Below are 20832 nucleotides of genomic sequence, written 5' to 3'. Positions count from 1 at the left end.
AATCTCGTAAGATGGCATGCAGAAATTCTAAAATTAAAAATATGAAACCATAATTTATGAAATAAAGAACAATTATGATCTAAAGGGTATCAAAATTTGCAAAAAGAAAAAGCTTAATATTTATTTGTTTACTTTATTAAACATTTCTTTCAATGTAAGTTGTTTAAGTTTCGCTTCGTTTCATGTGATAATACTTTCTCTTTAATTCTATTAAACAGACATAATTTCTTGTTCAGTTACAAAGTTCCGCCGTTCAAGTCCTATAATTGCTGTGTCAAGAACACCGACTAATTTGTCAATCGAAATTTTTTTTGTTTTCAATAACCTCTGTCACTTTTCTTCGCTATCGGAAGCGAGTTATAATGACGAGGAACTTGTTTTAAATCATATCAAAGACGAAGCATATCGAGATGAAATACTACATTTGGTAAGGAATTATAAGCCAAATAAAATAAAAACATCTGCGCTGAAGATAAGGATAGTGCTGACAAATAAACTTCCAATTCATTACGCGCCCGCCACCGAGCAGCGTGAAATTGATAAACAGATTTCGGATTTCAAAACATACTTTCGCTTTAGATCCTTTACATATTAACAAATATATATCGGAAATTCTATTTGATATAATCGAAAGTTTAAGCTTACTTTTATAAAATTGCTCTTACAGTCTGCAAAAAATAATAAGCCGGATGCAATTCGAAAATTAAGGAATTACGCAATCATCAACATTAACTGAAATAGATAATTATTTAGCTTATACGTCCATTATACATAAAATGCGCACGCGAAAACGTATTCTGCACTTGCGCACACTCATATGCGCAGTCGTAAAAGGTCTTACGTGCACGCGTGAACGCCTCTGCGCATGTGTCAACGCGGCGCATGCGCAGAAAGTTTTTAGTTTTGATGTCCGGATTATAGATCATTCCGAATTATGGGTGTCCGGATTAACGACTTTTGACTGTAAAATCATTTCCTAAAAGTGGGAGTTCTAGTGGACTTCAAAAATCCTTCATTTTTGCCGTCTTGTTCGCTCACTTAAAAAAATTCAGGACTTGTTCTCACAATAAATACGAGAAACTATCTATACCCAGGTATCATTTCAAAGCTCTCCGCTTGTTGTTACTTACACTCTGCTGCATCAGCCCAAGCTCATGAAATACCTCGTGGCAAGGAGCGCTAGTTTACGCCTGTCGTTGGGAACAGGCTTGAGCACCTTGCAGGTGACAGTGCGATTTTCTTCAGTTCGGCCCCCAATTTTCACTGAAAGCACCCTGGGGGAGACGGGTCCGAAGGTTTCCCATCCCTCTTCCCTTCCACCAAACCACACGAGAGGTTTTTGGTTCGCCTCATATTTAGAGTGCTGCAATGCTGCAACGACACTATACATTTACAAACATCCATGGCTTCCTGTCTCCGGGATTCAAACCTACGCCCTTCGGCACAGCAGTCAGCAATGCTAACCACTATACTGGTTGAGCGGCGAAAGTTCTCCCCTAAAAGGAAATAAAAATAAAAGCATATACAGTGGAACCTTGAGATATGAGCACCTCTATATATGAGAAATTCGAGATACGATGAAAGTATGAGTGAAAATTTCGTCTCTAAATATGAGCATTGGCTCAATTAACAAGCAATGAGCCAGGCTGTTGGTATGCGTGACGCATTTTCCGATCCGCCTCGACTCTGGGAATACCCTCATCAGATCACTTAGTGTTCTTTGATCTACGTGTCTGTGTACTTATGAGTTAGTTGTTTTTTACATTTAATGTTAAAATAATTATTTTATGATGCCTCCCAAGAAGACTTGCCTGAGATAGGACAAAGGAAGCCATAGCCATTGAAATTAAGAAACAAATCATAGATAAACATAAGGGACGTGTTGTAAGAGTGATGGAATTGGCAAAGACTTAAATACTGACATCAACAATCATTTTTCGACATCAACAATCTGCACTATTCTGAAGAAGAAGGAAAAAATTAAGAAACTTGATATGGCCAAAGTACCATTATTTCCAAGCACCGTCCAAAACTCCTAGAAGATGTTGAGAAGCTGTTGGTGTGGATTAACGGGAAGCAGTTAAAAGGTGATGTGGTGTCGGAAGCTATCATTTGCACTAAGGCTAAGAATCTGTACTTGTACTGTCTCTGAAAAACACCAGGTACATTGACTGAAGATGAGATGGCAATGAGATTTTTCGGGGTGAACGAATTAACTGGATTTCCATTATATTCAATGGGGACATTTCTTTCTAAATACGAGAAATTCACTATACGAGTTCAATGCTGGAACAAATTAAACTCGTATCTCAAGGTTCAACTGTAGCTTTTCTGCTTTGTATTCAGTTGAAGTTTTGGTGTATATAGCACTGAATTCAGCTTTTTTATCTGCTTTCAAGAGCACTTAACTGTGTCATATGATGCACAGGGCCCCTGGCAATTTAAAAGAAGACAGATGATTCCATTATATATATATATATTTCCTAAACAGTATTGATTAATTGATTATATTATCTCCTAAGTTTAATTAAAGTAGAATTATTTTAAAAGTGTTATTTAAGATCATACAACATTATATATATATATATATATATATATATATATATATATATATATATAGTATTTATAAAAGAATTCATTGTCTTTTAAGTTTAAACATATAAATGTAGTTCAGCAGGACATTCAAGGATGCCCTAAGCTTTCGGACCCCTATGCGACGACATTCTTTACATACCCTTATTTACACCACAGGGTACAGTGTTGGGCAGATAATCTCCAAAACACAATACAAATATGCAGATTCTAAACAAATTTTTATGTAAATTTGGGGGTAGTTTTCTGTTAATGAATATTTTTAGCATTTATTTTAAACTGTAAAAAGTATGCATGTATATGCTTCTAGTATATTTTTATTATATCAAGTAGTTAAATTATGTTGAAATTTTTTAGAAGCATTTTACCTCATTGTTTGTTATCATTTGATTAATGCTATCAAAATATCTGTGGGTAAATATGATCATACTAAGCAGTTTTCAATAACTGCAATTTTGCCTCAAATACATCTGTATAAATCATATTTTTAGTTTTAAAATGATTAAGATATATTTTTCTAGATGCAGGCACATTATATCTGCTTCAAGAAAATACTACTAAATCAATTAGATCGCAGAAGAAACTGAATAGTAATACCAACAAAAAACAGAGTGAGTAAAAAAAAAAAAAAAAAAATTGTATTTATATTTTATTCTGCATAATTTTTTGTACTTTGATTTTGAAAACATATATTTAATTGGAATGTTATTGTAAATCACTTTGTAATTCCTTATGTACATATAATGAAGTCTACAACTCTTGAAGATTCGCATGTATAATTTTTACCAAAATATGTAAGAAAATAAAACAGTTATGATGAGGTTGGGCTATTTGTATATTAATTGAATTAACAGTAAGTACATAGTCATATTTACTAAATTATATAAAGGATAGGATTACAAACTAAATTCGTAACAAAATAAATTTAATTAGAAAGATGAACCTATTGAGCTTCAACCAGTTTGTCAGCATTTGGCTCATTTTTTGGTAACTGCATTCGATAAAATATCCGTGGTAACTTATATGCTGTATATTTTCCCTTTCTTTTTACTTAAAATTGTTACTACAGTGAACAAACCTTCTAGTTAATCAAGTTTGGGATCAGTGCAACAAAATTCAAGATCAAATTCAAATATTTGATATTGCAGCCAAAACTGTTGGCATCTAAATCTAGATTTAAATTTCAGGTCTTCATTTCTTCGTAATGAATAACATTCTTGTGAAATTGCTAAGGAAAATGGATCCAAAAGCTAACTGGGTTTATCCATTTAAAAAATACCTTGAAATTGTTTCTTGAAGTCCAGCTGTAGGGCTTCCAAATGTTGGCAGTATTTAAATATGCTGTCATAATTTTTTTCGTGCAGTTGACAAATATGGAAAGAAGCTAAATTTTCTTCATCTTAAGCTTCTTTTATACATAGCTTTGTCACAACATAAAAAATATATTTTTCTTTTTCTAGATTCAAGTTATCATCTTGTAAAAGAAGGTTCACTTCACTGAATTTATTAAACATATCTACCAAGTAAAATATATCTCTTTTTGAATTTCTAAATCAGCTGTTGTTTATATTTGTTTTCCAAAACCTCTAGCATTGAGTTGAAAAGTTATGGCTCAAACAGATTATCTTTGACAGCCAACAGACTTCTGTATGAGGCAACAGATGAGTGAAATATTCATTATCTTGTATACAGATTTGTCTGAACAACAGAGTTGCTTTTAGAAGTGACACTTAAATAAAGGTACATTTCATTTTGCTTTTAACCTTTTAACTGTCATACCCGAAATAATCTTGGGCACAGCACTGGTATTCCAAAAAGTCACGCCCGAATATTACTCGGGCTAGTTTTTTTTTTTTTTTTTTTTTTTTTTTTTTTTGAGTGCCTTGTATTGTTATACGCGAATATATATCATGAGAAGCTTATTTCAGCTTCAGTTCAACAGATGGCAGCATTTGACTGAAGGTTTCAAAGGATAGAGGTTAAAGTTCAAAGCGCACTGCATTTTTTTTTAAATAATTTTTTTGACTTGGCAAACATTTCATTTTTGGAATAAAAAAAACTGACAATTTATGCACCCAAATCATCAAAATAACTTGACAGTTAAAAGGTTAATCTATTTTTTATTCATCATTGGGTGCTAACTGTACTGATCCCCTAGGGAGCCAAAAAAGCTGAACTAGTCCTGCGAGGGAAGAAAAATCTTATCTTGATTGCATATTAGTCATTGTGACTATTGCAACATGTCGATATTCTTTGAGAATGATTTATTCATGATGAAGCATGAAATATAATTCCCTGTTGGTAGAGCATTTATAAACACACTGTGTATATAAAATGATCAGTGATTCTGAAAGTTTTTAAATGTCTATGTTTTATTGAACTTGTTTTTACATCACCTGATCTTTCAACAATAAATGTAAACATGTCTTAGAATTGCAAAAACTTCAAATTTTAAAGACATGTATAGCTTCAAGGACAGCATATAATTATGCTATCCCTCTTCTTCTAATCATGTGCGAGATTGGGTTGAAAATTCATGGAGAATCAATGCTGTTCAGTTTAAACTTTACGCTTTGTACATTATCAAAAAATTTCTAAGAAATTCATGCAGAAAGTCAAGACAATAAACAGACCATATTATGACTGAACGAAATGTTTTTGGAAAAGTAAACACTTTTGTGTAATAACCATAATAAACACTATTTTGCCCACCTTCACTTTTAGCTTCACTTTTCTCCTTACATCACTGCAATGCCTACTGGTGGGTCGTGTCACCCACTTTGAGAAATATCATACTAGACTCTCAAACCTTCATTAAGAAGGGATGCTGGGATGCTTTAGCATTAAAGCATTTGAATGATGTCTTAATTGCAGCTTGTGAATTGAACAATAATTTCTCAAATATGACAATTAAAAGAATATATTTTTTATTTTTGACGCATTTTAATATGGAATACTGTATATGTTTTTATTCTTAAGTCATTTGGCATTTCTTAATGAATTGTTTGAAATGGTTAAAATAGAAAGTGTATTGCAGAGTGGTTTATTGGCTTATAATTGTGAAAGATATATGTTGAGGGCAAAAGAGGCTATGATGATTACATTTTATCTTCAGAATGACCATATGGGAAAACAAATGTAGAGAAACTTTTGTGAGAAAATAATGGGAAATCAAAAAAAAGATAAAAAATCATTGGAGTATTCATATATTTAACTTTCCATATGGAATGAAGAGATAAAATAATGGGAAATCAAAAAGAGATAAAAAAAATCATTGGAGTATTTATATATTTAACTTTCCATTATGGAATGAAGAAAGATAGAAAATAATATATGTAAAGACATATAAAAAAGATATTTTCAAGTTAAATTATGCTGATGTCTTTAAACTGTTATTAGATCTGTTAGCTACTCTCATCTGTACATCAAAAGAAACATTTGTGGGAATTTCTGCTTACAGTAAATTCAATTGGTTGGCTTATCCAAAGACCCAGAAATACGTCATGTCCCTCCCCCCCTCGATGCGAGACAGGACATGCGCAGCAAAATATTTTCACCAACATTCTAATATGTCCTGGTATGTACTGTAAGACATCTTTGAGTGCAAATGTTTCAGCTAGAAAGCTTTCATTTAAACTAGTGCTAGTCATTCCTTGGAAACATTTCTTATAGTGTGGCACATAACTTTAAATTGTATAATTTTTCCATAAAATTAGAAATGAAAAGTCTCAAGGGTTAATTCTGAAAGTTTTAAGGAAAAGCTACTTATATAGTTTCTACAGTTTTTCATGTGGTAGATTTATCTTGTGCATGTAGAATTTAAAAACTGTATTGTTAAGGATGAATTCTTTCCTTATACCTTGAAAGGCATATTGTTTTGAATTCCAAAACCTATATCACTGAAAATATTATAGTTCTTTTCTGTAAGGAAATACATATTGATTTCTGTATTCTTTGTTATAGGTACTGGAAACCATTAGAAAACTGAATTCTATTTCAAATTGATCATCTCAGTGTCTTTTTAGTTGTTCCCCCAATATTTTATAAACTTTCTCTAAACTGTCATTTCAATTCACTTATTTTTTCCATTATTATTAATGGTTTAGTGATTTGGTCTTGTATTAACCCTCCAACCAGCAAGGCTGAAAATATATGGACTAGAATATTTTTTGTGATATCTGTAAGAATGTATATATAAATACGTGCATAAAACACAATGAACAGTAATTTTTACTTCCTTGTATGAAGTAAAGGAAGTGTTAAGGCAATACAAGGTGGTTATAATTAAAGTTCCACTTTGAAATGGTCACAAAAGGAAAATTACTGGACCAATTGTTATCAAACTTGGTAATCATGTGAAAGAGGTCACCAGAATTTATTTACCGCGGGGGGGGGAGAAGTAAAAAAACTCACCACCAGGGGGAAGGGATGTATGCAATATTGTTAAACGAAATAAAATATGAATACATTGGTTTAAAGTGTGTTTAATCATTTCTGAAACATGTTACAAAGCATGTTTAATGTGGCATCCACCATTTTCTGAAAGCAAGTTAAATCATATTACTGTATTCTCGACAGCAGGTCTTAGCATGTCAGGAGGAATGTTACGGACATGTCGGTGTATCGCATCTTTCAGTTCTGCCGAACTATTTAGATTATTACAGTCAAAAGTCTTTAATCCGGACTCATCGGGACTTCAGCGATTCCGGATTATAGATCATCAGTTTAAATCTGGTAAGATGGCATGCAGAAATTATAAAATTAAAAATAGGAAACTGTAATTTATGAAATAAAGAGCAATTATGATCTAAAGGGTATCAAAATTTACAAAAAAAAAAGCTTAATATTTATTTGTTTACTTTATTAAACATTTCTTTCAACGCGCGCATGCGTAAAGCATACATTACGCATAGTCGAAATTGGAAAATTGCAACCAGAAAACTATTTGATTTCTATTCGTGATATTTATAATGACGAGGAATTTAATTTAAATCATATCAAAGATGGAGTACATTGAGATAAAATACTACATTTAGTAAGGAATTATACGCCGAATAAAATAAAAATATCTGCCCTGAAGATAAGGATAGTGCTGACGGATCAACTTTCAGTTCATTGCTCGCCGCAATGTTTCCCCTCCCGCCCCCTGCAGAGCAGCGTGAAATTGATAAACAGATTTCAGAATGGTTAGAGAAACAAAGGATATACCTTTATCCATTTTTTGCAGCAATTCCACTTTTTGTTTGATGGACATCGAAACATGCTTTTCCTTTGTAGATCCTTTTGCAGCTCCAGCATCGGAAATTCTATTTGACATAATCGAAAGTTCCAACTTACTTTTATAAAATTGCTCTAACAGTCTGCAAAAAATAATAAGCCGCATCTAATTCGAAGATTAAGGAACAACGCAATCTGCAGCATTAACTGAAATAGATAATTAGATAATTTTAGCTTAGCTTATACCGTCCATTATACATTAAACTCGTATGCGTAAAGGTATTACGCGTATACGCATGCGCAGAAAGTTTGTAGCTTTGAGGTCCGGATTATAGATCATTCCGGATTATGGGTGTTCGGATTAACGACTTTTGACTGTATTATAAATAGTGCTTTTGAGATAATCCCATAGCCTTAAGCCTCTGGTGTTGAGGTCTGGTGACTGGGGTGACCAAGAAGTAGGGAGGTGTGAGGCTATAATCCGTGCATTTGTGAAATGTTGCCTAAATAACTGTATGACGCATATACCAATGAGAGGGCTGTCCTTCTGCATAAAAATCGGGGTGTCTATAATCGTGTAAAATGCCTCGTTGTTGCAGTTCAGAAATGAAACGTCTTAACATTGATGCTAAGTGAGCTGCAGTCACAATGCATGTAACAGGTCCCACTGTTGACTCCAGCTTCAAAGAAAAATTCCCCAATTATGAAACTAGCTGTCATACCACACCAAAAGTTTGATAACATTTGGTAGTTTTCCTTTTATAACCATTTCAAAGTGGAACTTTAATTATAACCACCCTGTATATTAAAAGTACTCAAATCCAGGTATAAAATATCAGGAGAATTTTTGCATTAAAATCAAGAAAATAATTTTTTCTCATAATAATTTTGGGAAATTTGTGCTTTCTTAGTGACAACCATGGCCGATCAGAGGGTGATTGCAGGTCTTCTGTAAATTACTTACAGGTTGCATCTTAAGTAGTTTATTTTTTCTTGGCTTTGTTCTATTTTTATAACTTTGCAAGTTTTACTTTTCTTTCATGTCATATGATTTGTATGGTATTTCACTCTTTAATGTATTACCCCATTCTTATATGAAGTTTTTTCTTTGACTATTTATTATTATTCAGACTTTTCCAATTGTTTAATTGTGGACCTGATGAAGGATAATACCTCTGAAAATTATTGTAAATGCTAATAAATTTTTACTGCAGACTCAAGGTTAGTGTCTGATTTTTCTTATAACAGTGTGTGACCATTCAGTTTTTAGGTTCATAATATGAAATGTTACTCTAAGGATTATAGGGGGGGGGGAGAAGTTTTTGAGTGGGTTAGGTTAAATAGTTTTTAATTTCTTGTAATTATTTTTATAAATTTAAAATTATTTTCTATCTTTTCTGCTGCTTCAATCATTATAGTGGTTAGTGCTCCTGGCTGCTGTACGATTTGATCACGGAGAATGCATGGATATTTGTAAATTTGTATCTGTGTGGCGTGAGGATACTCAAAATAATGGCGAGCCTGAAAGACTCACAAGTGGCTTGGTGGTAAGGGAAGAGCAATGGAAGTCCCTCAAAATCATCTCTCTGGGTGTTTTTCATCAAAATTGGGGTGGAGCTGGTCAAAGTTGTGCTGTTACCTGTATAGTGCTGAAGGCCCATGCCAGCACCAGATGCAATCTTGCACTCCTTTCCATGGTAAAAAAAATCATGGGCTTGTCTTAATTAGGTGATCCTTGTTCTGATCTGACTTGTTTTGATCAAGTGAGATTAGTCACAAAAACATTTTTGAAACAGTTGTCATAACTATGACTGTAGATTCTAATATCAGATTATTATAATAGTTTTGAAACTTAAGCAATACAAACATCCCCCTTTTTTTAATCATGAAATTTTGAGTTTTCATCATTGTTATTTTTTGGAAAATTTAGCATTGCATAGACTTGTAAATATTAGACAGTTTTATATGTTGCTATGCATTAAACTGAAACTGATTTATTTGCCAATTAACTTATTATACATATTTTTCAGTATAATATTACTGAATAAAACAAACTGTGGTTGTATGAAAAATTATTATTCTTTTCATTTATTACTTTAAGGACATAAAGGACAAATTTATAATTGTTTTGGTAAATTTTTAAACTAAGATGAAATTTTTAAACACCTTTTATAAACTTGGTATTTTAGTGTAATTACATTTTTATATATTTTCAAATACTGTAATTTTTTTCAGTCAAATAATTTGTTTGTAAATTTGAATTCAGAATACAGTAGTTACTCTTACTCAAAATATTACATTTCTTTTGCAGCATTGGTTCCAAATGATATGCTGGAATCTATCAGTTTTGAACAGTGGCTTGCAAGTGTCACTGAGAGAATAAACCAGACCATGCATTACCAATTCACTGGTATTTTATGATTTTTTCCTCTTCTAAATTTCAGTATGCAGTTCTGTTTTTGTATTTCTTATTTTAAATAGCACCTCAAAATGGAAAGGTTCAGTAGTCATTTAAGTTGCAGAATAGCATTTTCATAAATATATTGGCTATAAATAATAAAATGGATTACATGCATAAGCGGGTTTTTTTTTTTTTTAATTCAATTTGATATAGGCACCATATGATTTTCTTGTGTAGCCTATTAAATTATACACATTTTTTGCTGCATTTCATTTAAATATATTTCCTCGAATTGTTCTAACTTAATGAATTCATACCTCGAGACAAGTTGAAAATGACATAAAAAATTGCAAATTTTGAAATTAAATCTGTCAATTTTTGCTGTATGAGAGTAAAACTTCTTATAATTTTATTTTTTCATAACAAGTATAAAACTTTCCCAAATATTAATGTAGGAGCCAGGAGATCACGTTAAAAGTTAGATTTCGTTATTTATTGAAACTTATTTTTTCTAAAAAAATGTGAAATTGAGAAAACATGAATATTTTCATTATTTAAAACACTTCTGTAATTCAAAGTATATGACTAGGACCAACGAGTGCGAAAATAAAAAATGGGTTCGGTACATATATATACATATATGTGTGTGTGTGTGTTTGGTACTGCCAATTGCAATAAAAAAACAGAGGTGCACAGCTAGATATTATAGCAGTCTCATATACAAAATTGCAATGTGCTACAGCTAATAATTTTTTAGTTATGGGAGATACATATATACAGTACAAAGTCTTTAATCCGGACCTCAAAGCTACAAACTTTCTGCGCCTGCATAGCGTTTATGCACGCGCATAGTACCTTTATGCATGCGCATATGCATTTACACATGTGCATAATACCTTTATGAATGCACATATGCGTTTACACATGTGCATAATACGTTTACACATTCACGTTTAATGTATAACGAACGGTATAAGCTAGGCTAAAATTATCGAATTATCTATTTCAGTTAATGTTGCAGATTGTGTTGTTTCTTAATCTTCTCATTGGATCTGGCTTATTATTTTTTGCAGACTGTTAGAGCAAATTTATAAAATGTAAGCTTGAACTTTCGATTATGTCATAAAGAGTTTCCGATTCTAGAGCTGCCAAAGTATCTACAAAGCGAAAGCATGTTTCGATGTCCATCAAACAAAAAGTGGAATTGCTGCAAAAAATGGATAAATGCATGAAGAAATTGACAGAGAGGTTAGTGAAAACGAAAATATTTCGATTGACAAGTTAGTCGGTATTCTCGGCACAGCAATTACGGGACTTGAACAGCGAAACTTTGTAACTGAACAAGAAATTATGTCTGTTTATACAATTAAAGAGAAAGTATTAGCACATGAAACGAAGCAACTTATATTGAAAGAAATGTTTAATAAAATAAACAAATAAATATTCAGCTTTTTTTTTTTTTTTTTTTAAATTTTGATACCCTTTAGATCATAATTGCTCTTTATATGGTTTCATATTTTTAATTTTATAATTTCTGCATCCCATCTAACTAGATTTGAATTGATGATCTATAAACCGGAAAAACCCCTAATCCAAAATCGCCGAAGTCCCGACGAGTCCGGATTAAAGACTTTGTACTGTATATAAGTACAGACGTCATGAAAAAATTCCTTTTGAATCCATCTTGGAAAAAAAAAAAAAAAAGAAATCCATTTTTCTCTCTATATATACAGATGACATGAAAAAAAATCATTTAAATTGATCTGGGAATGGTCGAATTGGATTTTTTCATTGAAATATGGTACCTGAACTTTTTGCGATTTCAGTACTTCCTCTACTTTATACAAGAAAGTAAAACGGGGTAAAATCCCAAAGTCTGGAATGAAGATGCTATTTCCAGGATACAATTGCTTGAGGGCTTTATAATAATTTATTGGCTTAAAATGGAAAAGCTTTTGCAGGAAAACTGTAAAATATGTACCGTATTGGACGGCATACAAGATGCACATTTTTTCCTAAATTTGGTCTCAAAAAAGTTACCTGTGTCTTATACGTGAAGGACACAGGTAACTGTAAAGAATAAAGTGAGATAATTAATAACCCAAATAGCTATCATTCCTGGTGGACTGACTAGCCAACTGCAGCCTTTAGATGTATCGGTGAATAAGCCATTTAAGGAAAAAGTGCGAGAACGATGGAGCAAGTGGATAGGTGAGCCACATCACACCCTCTGGTAGAATGAAGTGGCCCTCTATTTCACAAGTGTGCGAGTGGGTAAAAAGATCTTGGGAGGACATAAAGGCTGAAGTAATTGTTAAGTCCTTTAAGAAGTGCGTAATCAATAATGCTCTTGACGGAACAGAAGACGACGCATTATTCGAAGAAGGTGATACTAGCGATGACGGAAACAGTAGTGATGACGATATTCTCGTTTTCGATGATGATGATAGTGAAAAGGATGTTTATGGTTTTGAAAGTGATTAAAGTCTTAATTTCATGCTAGGCAACGTTTTCCTTAAATCTGTGTTTTTTGTTGTTTCTGCTTTATTTTGTATTATGTTTGATTGCTTGCCGTTTATTCATTTATTCATTATTGAAAGTTACATATCATGTTCAAAATAGCTTGCCGTTTGTTAATTTTCCTTAATAAAAATATATTTGGTAATTGCATTCAATGATTGCTTATTTGGCTTTTACGAAACGTGAGAACTAAAGGAAACCACGTTTTAAGTTATTGTGGTACCGTGCTGTCGTGCGGACTATTGAAACCTTTTTTCCTTGTGTTGGGCCTTCTATATAAGTATCAGTAGTTATACTTTTAGAAGCAAAAGTCCAAATATATCTTGTTGCATGATCAATAATTATGTGAATATACCTTTTAGTAGAATTATAATAATTTAAACCACCAACAGTATCAATAGATAATATTTGAAAAGGTTCACTAACTGATGGTAAATTTTGCGTTAAACCAAATTTCTTTTGTTTATTTTTCTTATTAAACTGACATGCTTCACAATGCTTACAATAATTTCTAACATCTTGAACAATTCCTGGCCAATAATATTGAGGTGATAATAAATTTAGCATTGAAGACACGCCAATATGACCAAATTCTAGGTGTGCTTTTTCAAGAAACTTAGTACGAAGGGACATGGGTATTACAATTTTATATAGTCCTTGTTTCTTAATAGTTAAAACATATTCATTTTCATATATTTAGGATTACAAACATTGTTTAGATTTTGACATTTTTTTATTTCTACTAATGATAATAAATTAACTTGCAACCTTAAGTGCTGGCAAATAGGATTTCTAGATAGCATGTCAGCTTCAACATTAGTGGATCCTTTGTTATACTTTATATCAAAATGATAATTTTAAAGACCATCTAAATAGACGACCTGTAGGGTGTTTTATATTTTTAAGTAACTAAACTAAAGCAGCATCCTCTGAGCTTCCGGTAATCCTTTGTTAAGTGCCTCAACCATTGTGGAATCATTTAGTTTCAAAGTAGAACCAAATTTTAATTTGTTACAAAAATACAAGTCAGTATTGTTAAATTTATCGTAAGTAATAGACACAAAATCGTTAAAAGTCACTGCTTGAATTTTCTAAGCCATCCAGCGGCAGTGACACTGGGAACAATTTTCTCGCGATGTCTATCTACTTTTTTGGTGTATTTATTTTTTGGACGGTGAGCAGCATAAGGACTATAAGATGGTTTAACCCCTTAACTGCCACGGAAAGCATACAAGATTTATTTCGCAGTGCCATGGTTTTTCACACAGGTGCGCATAGTTATTCTATGTATTGGGGGGGGGGGAAATAAGTGCAAGTTTTACTTTCTAAAAACTGTTTATTTTCACAAATTAAAGAATAAAAGAAATAAAATGAATGCACAAAATTTAATGTTTTGAGTAAAAGTATAATAAAAATTGTGTTTTTATAATAAAAAAGATCCCTAAAATGGAGTTTCGATCAATTCATTTTTAGACCAGTAAAGTGTAATATCAGGTTTCAGTGTTATACCTTGTGAAAATAAAAACATACATTTCTTCTGAACTGGTTGAATGCCACGATTTTGTTCTTGATTTTTCATTTGCAAGGTGTTTGTTCATATGCTTGTCTACAAAATGGTTAGTTTCAGTAACAATATGAAGCACGAGCAGTTCATAAAAAAATAATGCAAAAAAGATAAATGGGTTTGAAACATCCATTACATCTTTTTTTATTCTTGGAATCTATTACAAAAAGTAAATGAAAATGGAGGACACAGAATGAAAAAAATACATTTTACTCAAACAAAACCAGCCAATACCACACAATCATTACTTTCACCGCTTTAGACACAACCCTATCTCCAATTTCTCCTCATATTTCTCTGAAATAGTATCCTCCTTCGCATACTTTGTCAAGGTCATTGTGATGTAGCATTCCAAAGCGTTGCGAATAATTTTACGGGTAGCAGTGCAAAGCAAATGATAGTATTTTGGAAGAGCGTATGTATACGCTCATGGCAGTTAACACATCTGCTGAGCAAGGCGTATATATATGCCCACGGCAGTTAAGGGGTTAATGATTCTAGCATTTAACAACTCATCTATTTGTTTTTTAATTTCACTATTATGCTTAGGAGATGCTCTATATGGTCTGTAGGCTATTGGTAATTCAGAAGTTAATACAACTCTGGAGGGGTTCAATCTTTATAGAACCAACATCATATTTACTTTTAGCAAATATATAATTACAACTATTCAATAATTTTTGTAATTTACCATCAGAATTTTCACTATTTTCAAAGTAATTACCAGAATTTTTAGTACCAATATCGCTTTTACATAAAAAATTTTCACTATTTTCAAAATATTTACCATGTTATTTAGTATTTATATTTTTACATACAAAATTATTTTGAAATAAATTATCTAATTTAATATTTTTACTTACCTGTTTTCCAAACTGATAAACTTGATAATTATGAAAATTCAATTGTAATTTGAACAATGAAACACAAGGTGAAGATAGTAATAAATAGTTCAAATTAGAAGTTACCACATAAAATATTATATCATTAGTGAGTTTACCTATTTTACATATTTTAATAATTTTTTCTACATGAATCTGACTAGATAGAAAAAATAACTTATTATTGTATTTATCTTTGATTTCTTGAAAATTTTTATCAATACTCTTAAAAATATTATAAGCTAAAATGTTTACGTGAGAACCTGTGTCGATAATGGCTGGAACAGTTTGTTGTCCTATTCGGACATTAACTTTAAAATAAGATCATTTCTTTTCTTCACTTTTAGGCACTGTATTATAATAATTTAAAGCCGGATTTAGTTGATAACTAAGCAGCCTATACTGATATTGAAAAGGCCGGTACAGTGCTTGTTGATAACTAAAAGACCTGTATGGAAATTGAGAAGGTCGAGACCTCACACTTCTAAAATTTTGATATTGATTTGGTTGAAATTGATAAGTTTCCCAGAGTAATAAATCGGTAGTCACTGCTTGAGTTTTAGCCCAATTTACATCATCAAAATTACGTAATCATATGACAGATTTTTTTCGAAATGACACAGTGCAAAGAGAGGCTACTATTTTTAGAATAGAGAAGGGAAATTTACATTGCTAATTTAACCTTTTATATATTCTCTATTTTTCTTACATTTATCTGTATTATATGTATATATATTAGTTGAAAGAAAAATGAATACTTTTGTGATCATCAAAAATCGTATTAAAATCCATTTTTTTAAAATTATCCATTTGCATTCTGTATTTGAATTACTAAGTGTTTTATTTTATTTTATTTATTGATATGTAAAAATTTGTTTTATTGAATAATGTTTATGTTTTAATGCTGTTATCAATATGTAAGCTCATAGAGCCAGGTGGAAAACTGTGTTAATATAAGCAAAATATATGTGGCATTCTATTTGAGTACTCTTAATTTTTTTTCCCTTCCTATTTATCTTTTAGGTTCTCCAGAGCCTTTAGTATTTCACGTTCCTCAAAAATTTTTTGATATTTTACAACAGAGGATATCAGCTGGTTCAAAGAAAAAACGCCTTCCTAACACTGTTGTAGCTTTCAGCAGAAAAGATAGTTTGCCATTAGGAATATTTTCGAAGTACACTTGGCACATAACTAACATTCTTCATGTAAAGCAAATATTTGACACCCCAATAGTATGTATAATATATATTTTTCAAAAATACTTAAATTTTCATTTTTTGATTTAAATATTCATTCTTCTGAAGAAGTTTATGTTTCAAAATGCATGTCATGTATAATTATTTATAAAAGCTTTGTCACTGCATTTATTCTGCATAAACAGATTGTAAAATTATTGTTAAAATCAGTTTGGCTACTATCTGTTTCTGTCTGTATATCTAATATTTAGGAAAGAATATATGTATTGCTTGCTATTTCTTCTTTTTAGAGATGCAAAGTTAATTATAATTGAAATACATGTATGTTTAAATCCTGCTGTAATGAATTTTAAGGGATTGGAAGTTTGGCTCGCTATAACTGGCGGTTTGCTATATCTGGTCTGACAAGAAAAATGGATTATTTCATAAAAACTGATTGTTGAATCACAAAGAGAACTATTTAACATTGTTTAATCTACAAACAAAGTAAATAATAAACCTAATTTTAAAAAAAGAGATATTCAATTTTAATTATAATTATTATTATATGCAGTTATTAAATTTATCAGTTATTCTTTTCTAAGTTCACTATACATTAATAATTACATGATAAATTATTTAGCATAAATATTGTAATTCTGATTCTTCCATGGAATTATGCTATAATTACTGTGACATTTTCTCCATAATAATATAAAAGCACTAAAAATGAATAACAAAGAGTAGTGACAAATTTAGCTTTTATTTAACTTGAGTCTAAAAATAATCTAATTTTCTGGCATGATGCAGATTGCAGGAAAATTTTATCCATGGTATTTATCCAGACTAAGGTTCAATAACCTTTGTAAAGAATATCCTAAATTTCGCAAAAGATTTTAAGAATGCTGTAATGACCTTACGGATTGATAAGGCACCATAAGGAAAACGACACCAACATTTATTAAAAATTAACTTTCAAAGAATAATGAAAAAAAAAAAAAAATAACATTTAAAGAATAAAGGCAAACTCGGAGCACTACCTCGCTCCTACAACATAATTAATCTATCACCTGCCTCCTCTGAGGCTAACATGCAACTCTCTTCTCTCTCACTTGCTGGGCTCTGCCAGGCAGCTGATTGGCTCACCGCTGCCAGATACATGACACCCCCCCCCCGGTAAGATTGTGCTACGCCAAAGCGAAGCAGAATCTGAAAACTGAACCAGCAAATACAAACTTAAATTGTATACTCCACATACCAAATTAATTCAAAATATATGAACATGTATACATGATGTAATAACATACTTTGAAATAAATGCAATAAACATTCATCTCACAACAGATGAACAGATGGCTTGATACAATACCGGAGTTCTGTAATAAAACATATATGCAATACTATTTCAAAACACACTATTATAATGCAATATTAAATGGAAACCAGTAATTTGATTTTCAAAACAGATGGAAAGTAGCTCTCGTACAATTCCGGAACAAAAGAAAGTAACTAATGCAAAGTTTTAAAACATATTAGTTCATACTTAGTTCACACATATTTCATTCACCCACTAGTCTTGAAAGACCATCTGCATTTTTTAATTGTGCACCAGGGCAATGAGAAATATGAATATTATAGCGCTGAAGTGCCATTGACCACCTCTGTAATTTGGCTGAATGCGGTGCCGACTTATACAAATATAATAATGGATTATGGTCTGTGATCAGCTCGATATTCGATCCAAATACCCAACACTCGAACTTTTTTAATGACCACACAACGGCATAAGCCTTGCGTTCAATAGTTGACCAGTTCTGCTGAGTTTTCGAATGTTTTTGACTGGCAAAGCTGATAGGATGCAAACTGCCTTTGCTGTCTCGTTGTGATAAGCAAGCACCAACACCATATGAACTAGCATCACACTGTATGGTGTAAGGTTTTTCTGGTTCTGGAGTATACAGTTTTGATGCTTCACATAGTCGACGTTTCAGTTCTTTAAATGCTGATTCCTCAACATCAGTCCATGGAATTATCTCAGGAATTTTCTTTTTCGTAAGCTCCGTCAATGGGCGAGCTATTTCTGCATAATTCTTTATGTAATCACGATAATAGTTGAATAAGCCTAATGCACTCTTTAGAGCAGTCTTTGTTTTAGGACTTTTTATAATTTCAATAGCTTGTAATTTTTCAGGATCAGGTTGATGTCTTCCAGCTCCTATTATATGTCCTAAATACTTTATCTCAGAACATGCAAAAACACATTTCTTCATGTTCACCGTAAACCTGAGATCACTTAATGTAGTTAGCACGGCATCTAAATGTTTGAGATGCGAATTCCAATCTGGTGAAAAGATAGCAATATCATCAATATATGCTTTGCAAAAATCACTATGTTTTCTTAAGGCATCATTCATCACTCACTGAAAAGTAGAAGCTGCATTTTTTAATCCAAAAGGCATCATTTTCCAACGATACTGGGAACGATGTGTCTTGAATGATGTTAAATCACGACTTTCTTCTTCCAAAGGTATTTCCCAGTAACCTTTCAAAACATCTAAACAGGTGATAACATTCGCGTGTCCAATTTTATTAATTAGATCAGTCACATTCTCCATTGGAAAATCAACAGGCTTGGTTACTTGATTCAACAACCTGAAATCAATACATAAATGCATACTTCCGTCTTTCTTGGCAACACATACGACTGGGATATCTATTTCAGCTTCACTTGGCTCAATAAGACCCAAGCTCTCCAATTCCTCGATCTGTTTATCTACTTCAGGTTTCAAAGATTCTGGAATCTTATAGATGTATGGCTTTTTTCTTTCAGCTCCAGGTAACAACCGAATTCTATGTTCACCAACTCTGGCTATTTGGATCTCCCCAGAAAATAACGCGATGTGCTTGAGTAAGAGCTCGTGTAATTCCTTTTGTTTGCTATCCTCTAAATGACTAATATCCACCTCGATGTTCCTTCTAGTTACTGCGCAATCTCCTTTATTTGGAGTGGTATGAATTTCCCCAAACTCAGAATCATCTTCAAATATCACTCCCACAGTTTGTGCTCGAACATAAAATTTTCTTATTTTGTTCACATGAACTTGCCTCACACTCCCATCGGGTAATTTAACTTTGTAAGAATGAGGATTTACTCTTTCAACAATTTCACCTGGACCTGTCCACCTAGCATATAGCTTGTTGCTAGAGTCTGGTATAAGTAAATATACTAGATCACCATTTTTAAATTCTTTCAAACTTTTGCGACGGTTAAAATAATATGCATAAGCTTCTTGTTTTTCCGCGGCAGATAAAGAAGCGAGCTCAGATGCTTTCTCTAAATTTATCTTTAATTCTTGTAGATAATCAACTGCTGAATTACTCAGATTAAGAGGTAATGGTATTTCACCGGACCATGATGATTTTAACACAGCTAAGGGACCTCTAGCTTCACGACCGTACATAAGCATAAATGGAGAGACACCGGTAGTGCAATTTGGAACTTCACGATACGCAAAAAGTAAATAAGGTATGTGCTTGTCCCAATTAACAGGATCTGTGCGAATTACATGATGTAACATTTGTTTAAATACCCAATTCCGTTTTTCCACTGAGCCGTTTGATGCTGGATAACCAGGTGTCGAAAAACGAGGATGAGTTCCTAACCTTTTTTCGAATTCTTGAGTTAATTGTGAGGTAAAATTAGTGCCTTGATCGCTACAAATTATTTCTGGAATACCGGTTCTCATAAAAATATCTAAAAGAGCCTCACAAGTAGCTTTAGCAGAAAGACTTTTTAAAGGTATGACTTCTGGCCATTTTGAATGATTATCTATCAAACACAAACAATATTTATGTTTCCTTCCTGAAGGAGGTGAAATTTCACCAATAATATCTATATTTACTGTATGAAAGGGATATGGCGCGCGAGCAATAGGAGTAATCGGAATTTTATCCGATTGTCTTTCTGGGCTTTTTAATTGACATCTTTCGCATGTTCTACAATAATTTTCTACATCTTTGGATATGTTCGGCCAATAAAATGAAAGCTTAATTCTTTCTTTAGTTTTCCTCATACCTAAATGATTTCCGAATATGGAATCATGAGCTAATTGAAGGACTTTATTTCGATAATTCTCGGGCAAAACTAACTGTTGTATGTTTTCCCCACAAATTTTTTCTTTACATAATAATTCGTCCTGTAAAAAGAAATTATTCTTCCCTACTTCTGCGTCCTTAAAAGAATTTATTAACGTTTGGCAGTTTCCCTGATCGACCTTAAATTTATTCGATTCCGAATAACTGTTTAGTCTTTCATCATTCTGATTCGCAACTGAGCTATAAAAAAGATTTACATTTGACAGTTCAACGGCGCCAACCTCAAGTTGTTTTTGTTTATGAGTTTCCGGTTTCGTCTCGGGGAAGACTGTTGATTCATTCTCGTCTTCAAATATGCGATCCCATACATCTGGTGTAATTAAACAT

At 32.2% G+C, this 20832-nt stretch overlaps 1 protein-coding gene across 7 annotated transcripts in view; it reads left to right on the top strand.

Moving 5' to 3' along the window:
- Positions 1-20832, top strand: part of LOC118190427 (uncharacterized protein C2orf42 homolog) — a 55290-nt gene that overhangs the window by 27858 nt on the left and 6600 nt on the right. For all 7 annotated transcript variants that reach the window (XM_035361130.2, XM_085818326.1, XM_035361126.1 and 4 more), the window contains 3 exons: positions 3114-3203; positions 10121-10219; positions 16199-16407. In XM_035361130.2, the coding sequence (XP_035217021.1) occupies positions 3114-3203; positions 10121-10219; positions 16199-16407 (398 nt within the window). The remainder of the gene's footprint in view (positions 1-3113; positions 3204-10120; positions 10220-16198; positions 16408-20832) is intronic.

The sequence above is a fragment of the Stegodyphus dumicola genome, chromosome 6 (genome assembly GCF_044657685.1).
Source record: "Stegodyphus dumicola isolate Sdum_Otavi_A_Nest chromosome 6, ASM4465768v1".
Taxonomy (NCBI): domain Eukaryota; kingdom Metazoa; phylum Arthropoda; class Arachnida; order Araneae; family Eresidae; genus Stegodyphus; species Stegodyphus dumicola.
This window is presented reverse-complemented; position numbering and strand designations above follow the sequence as displayed.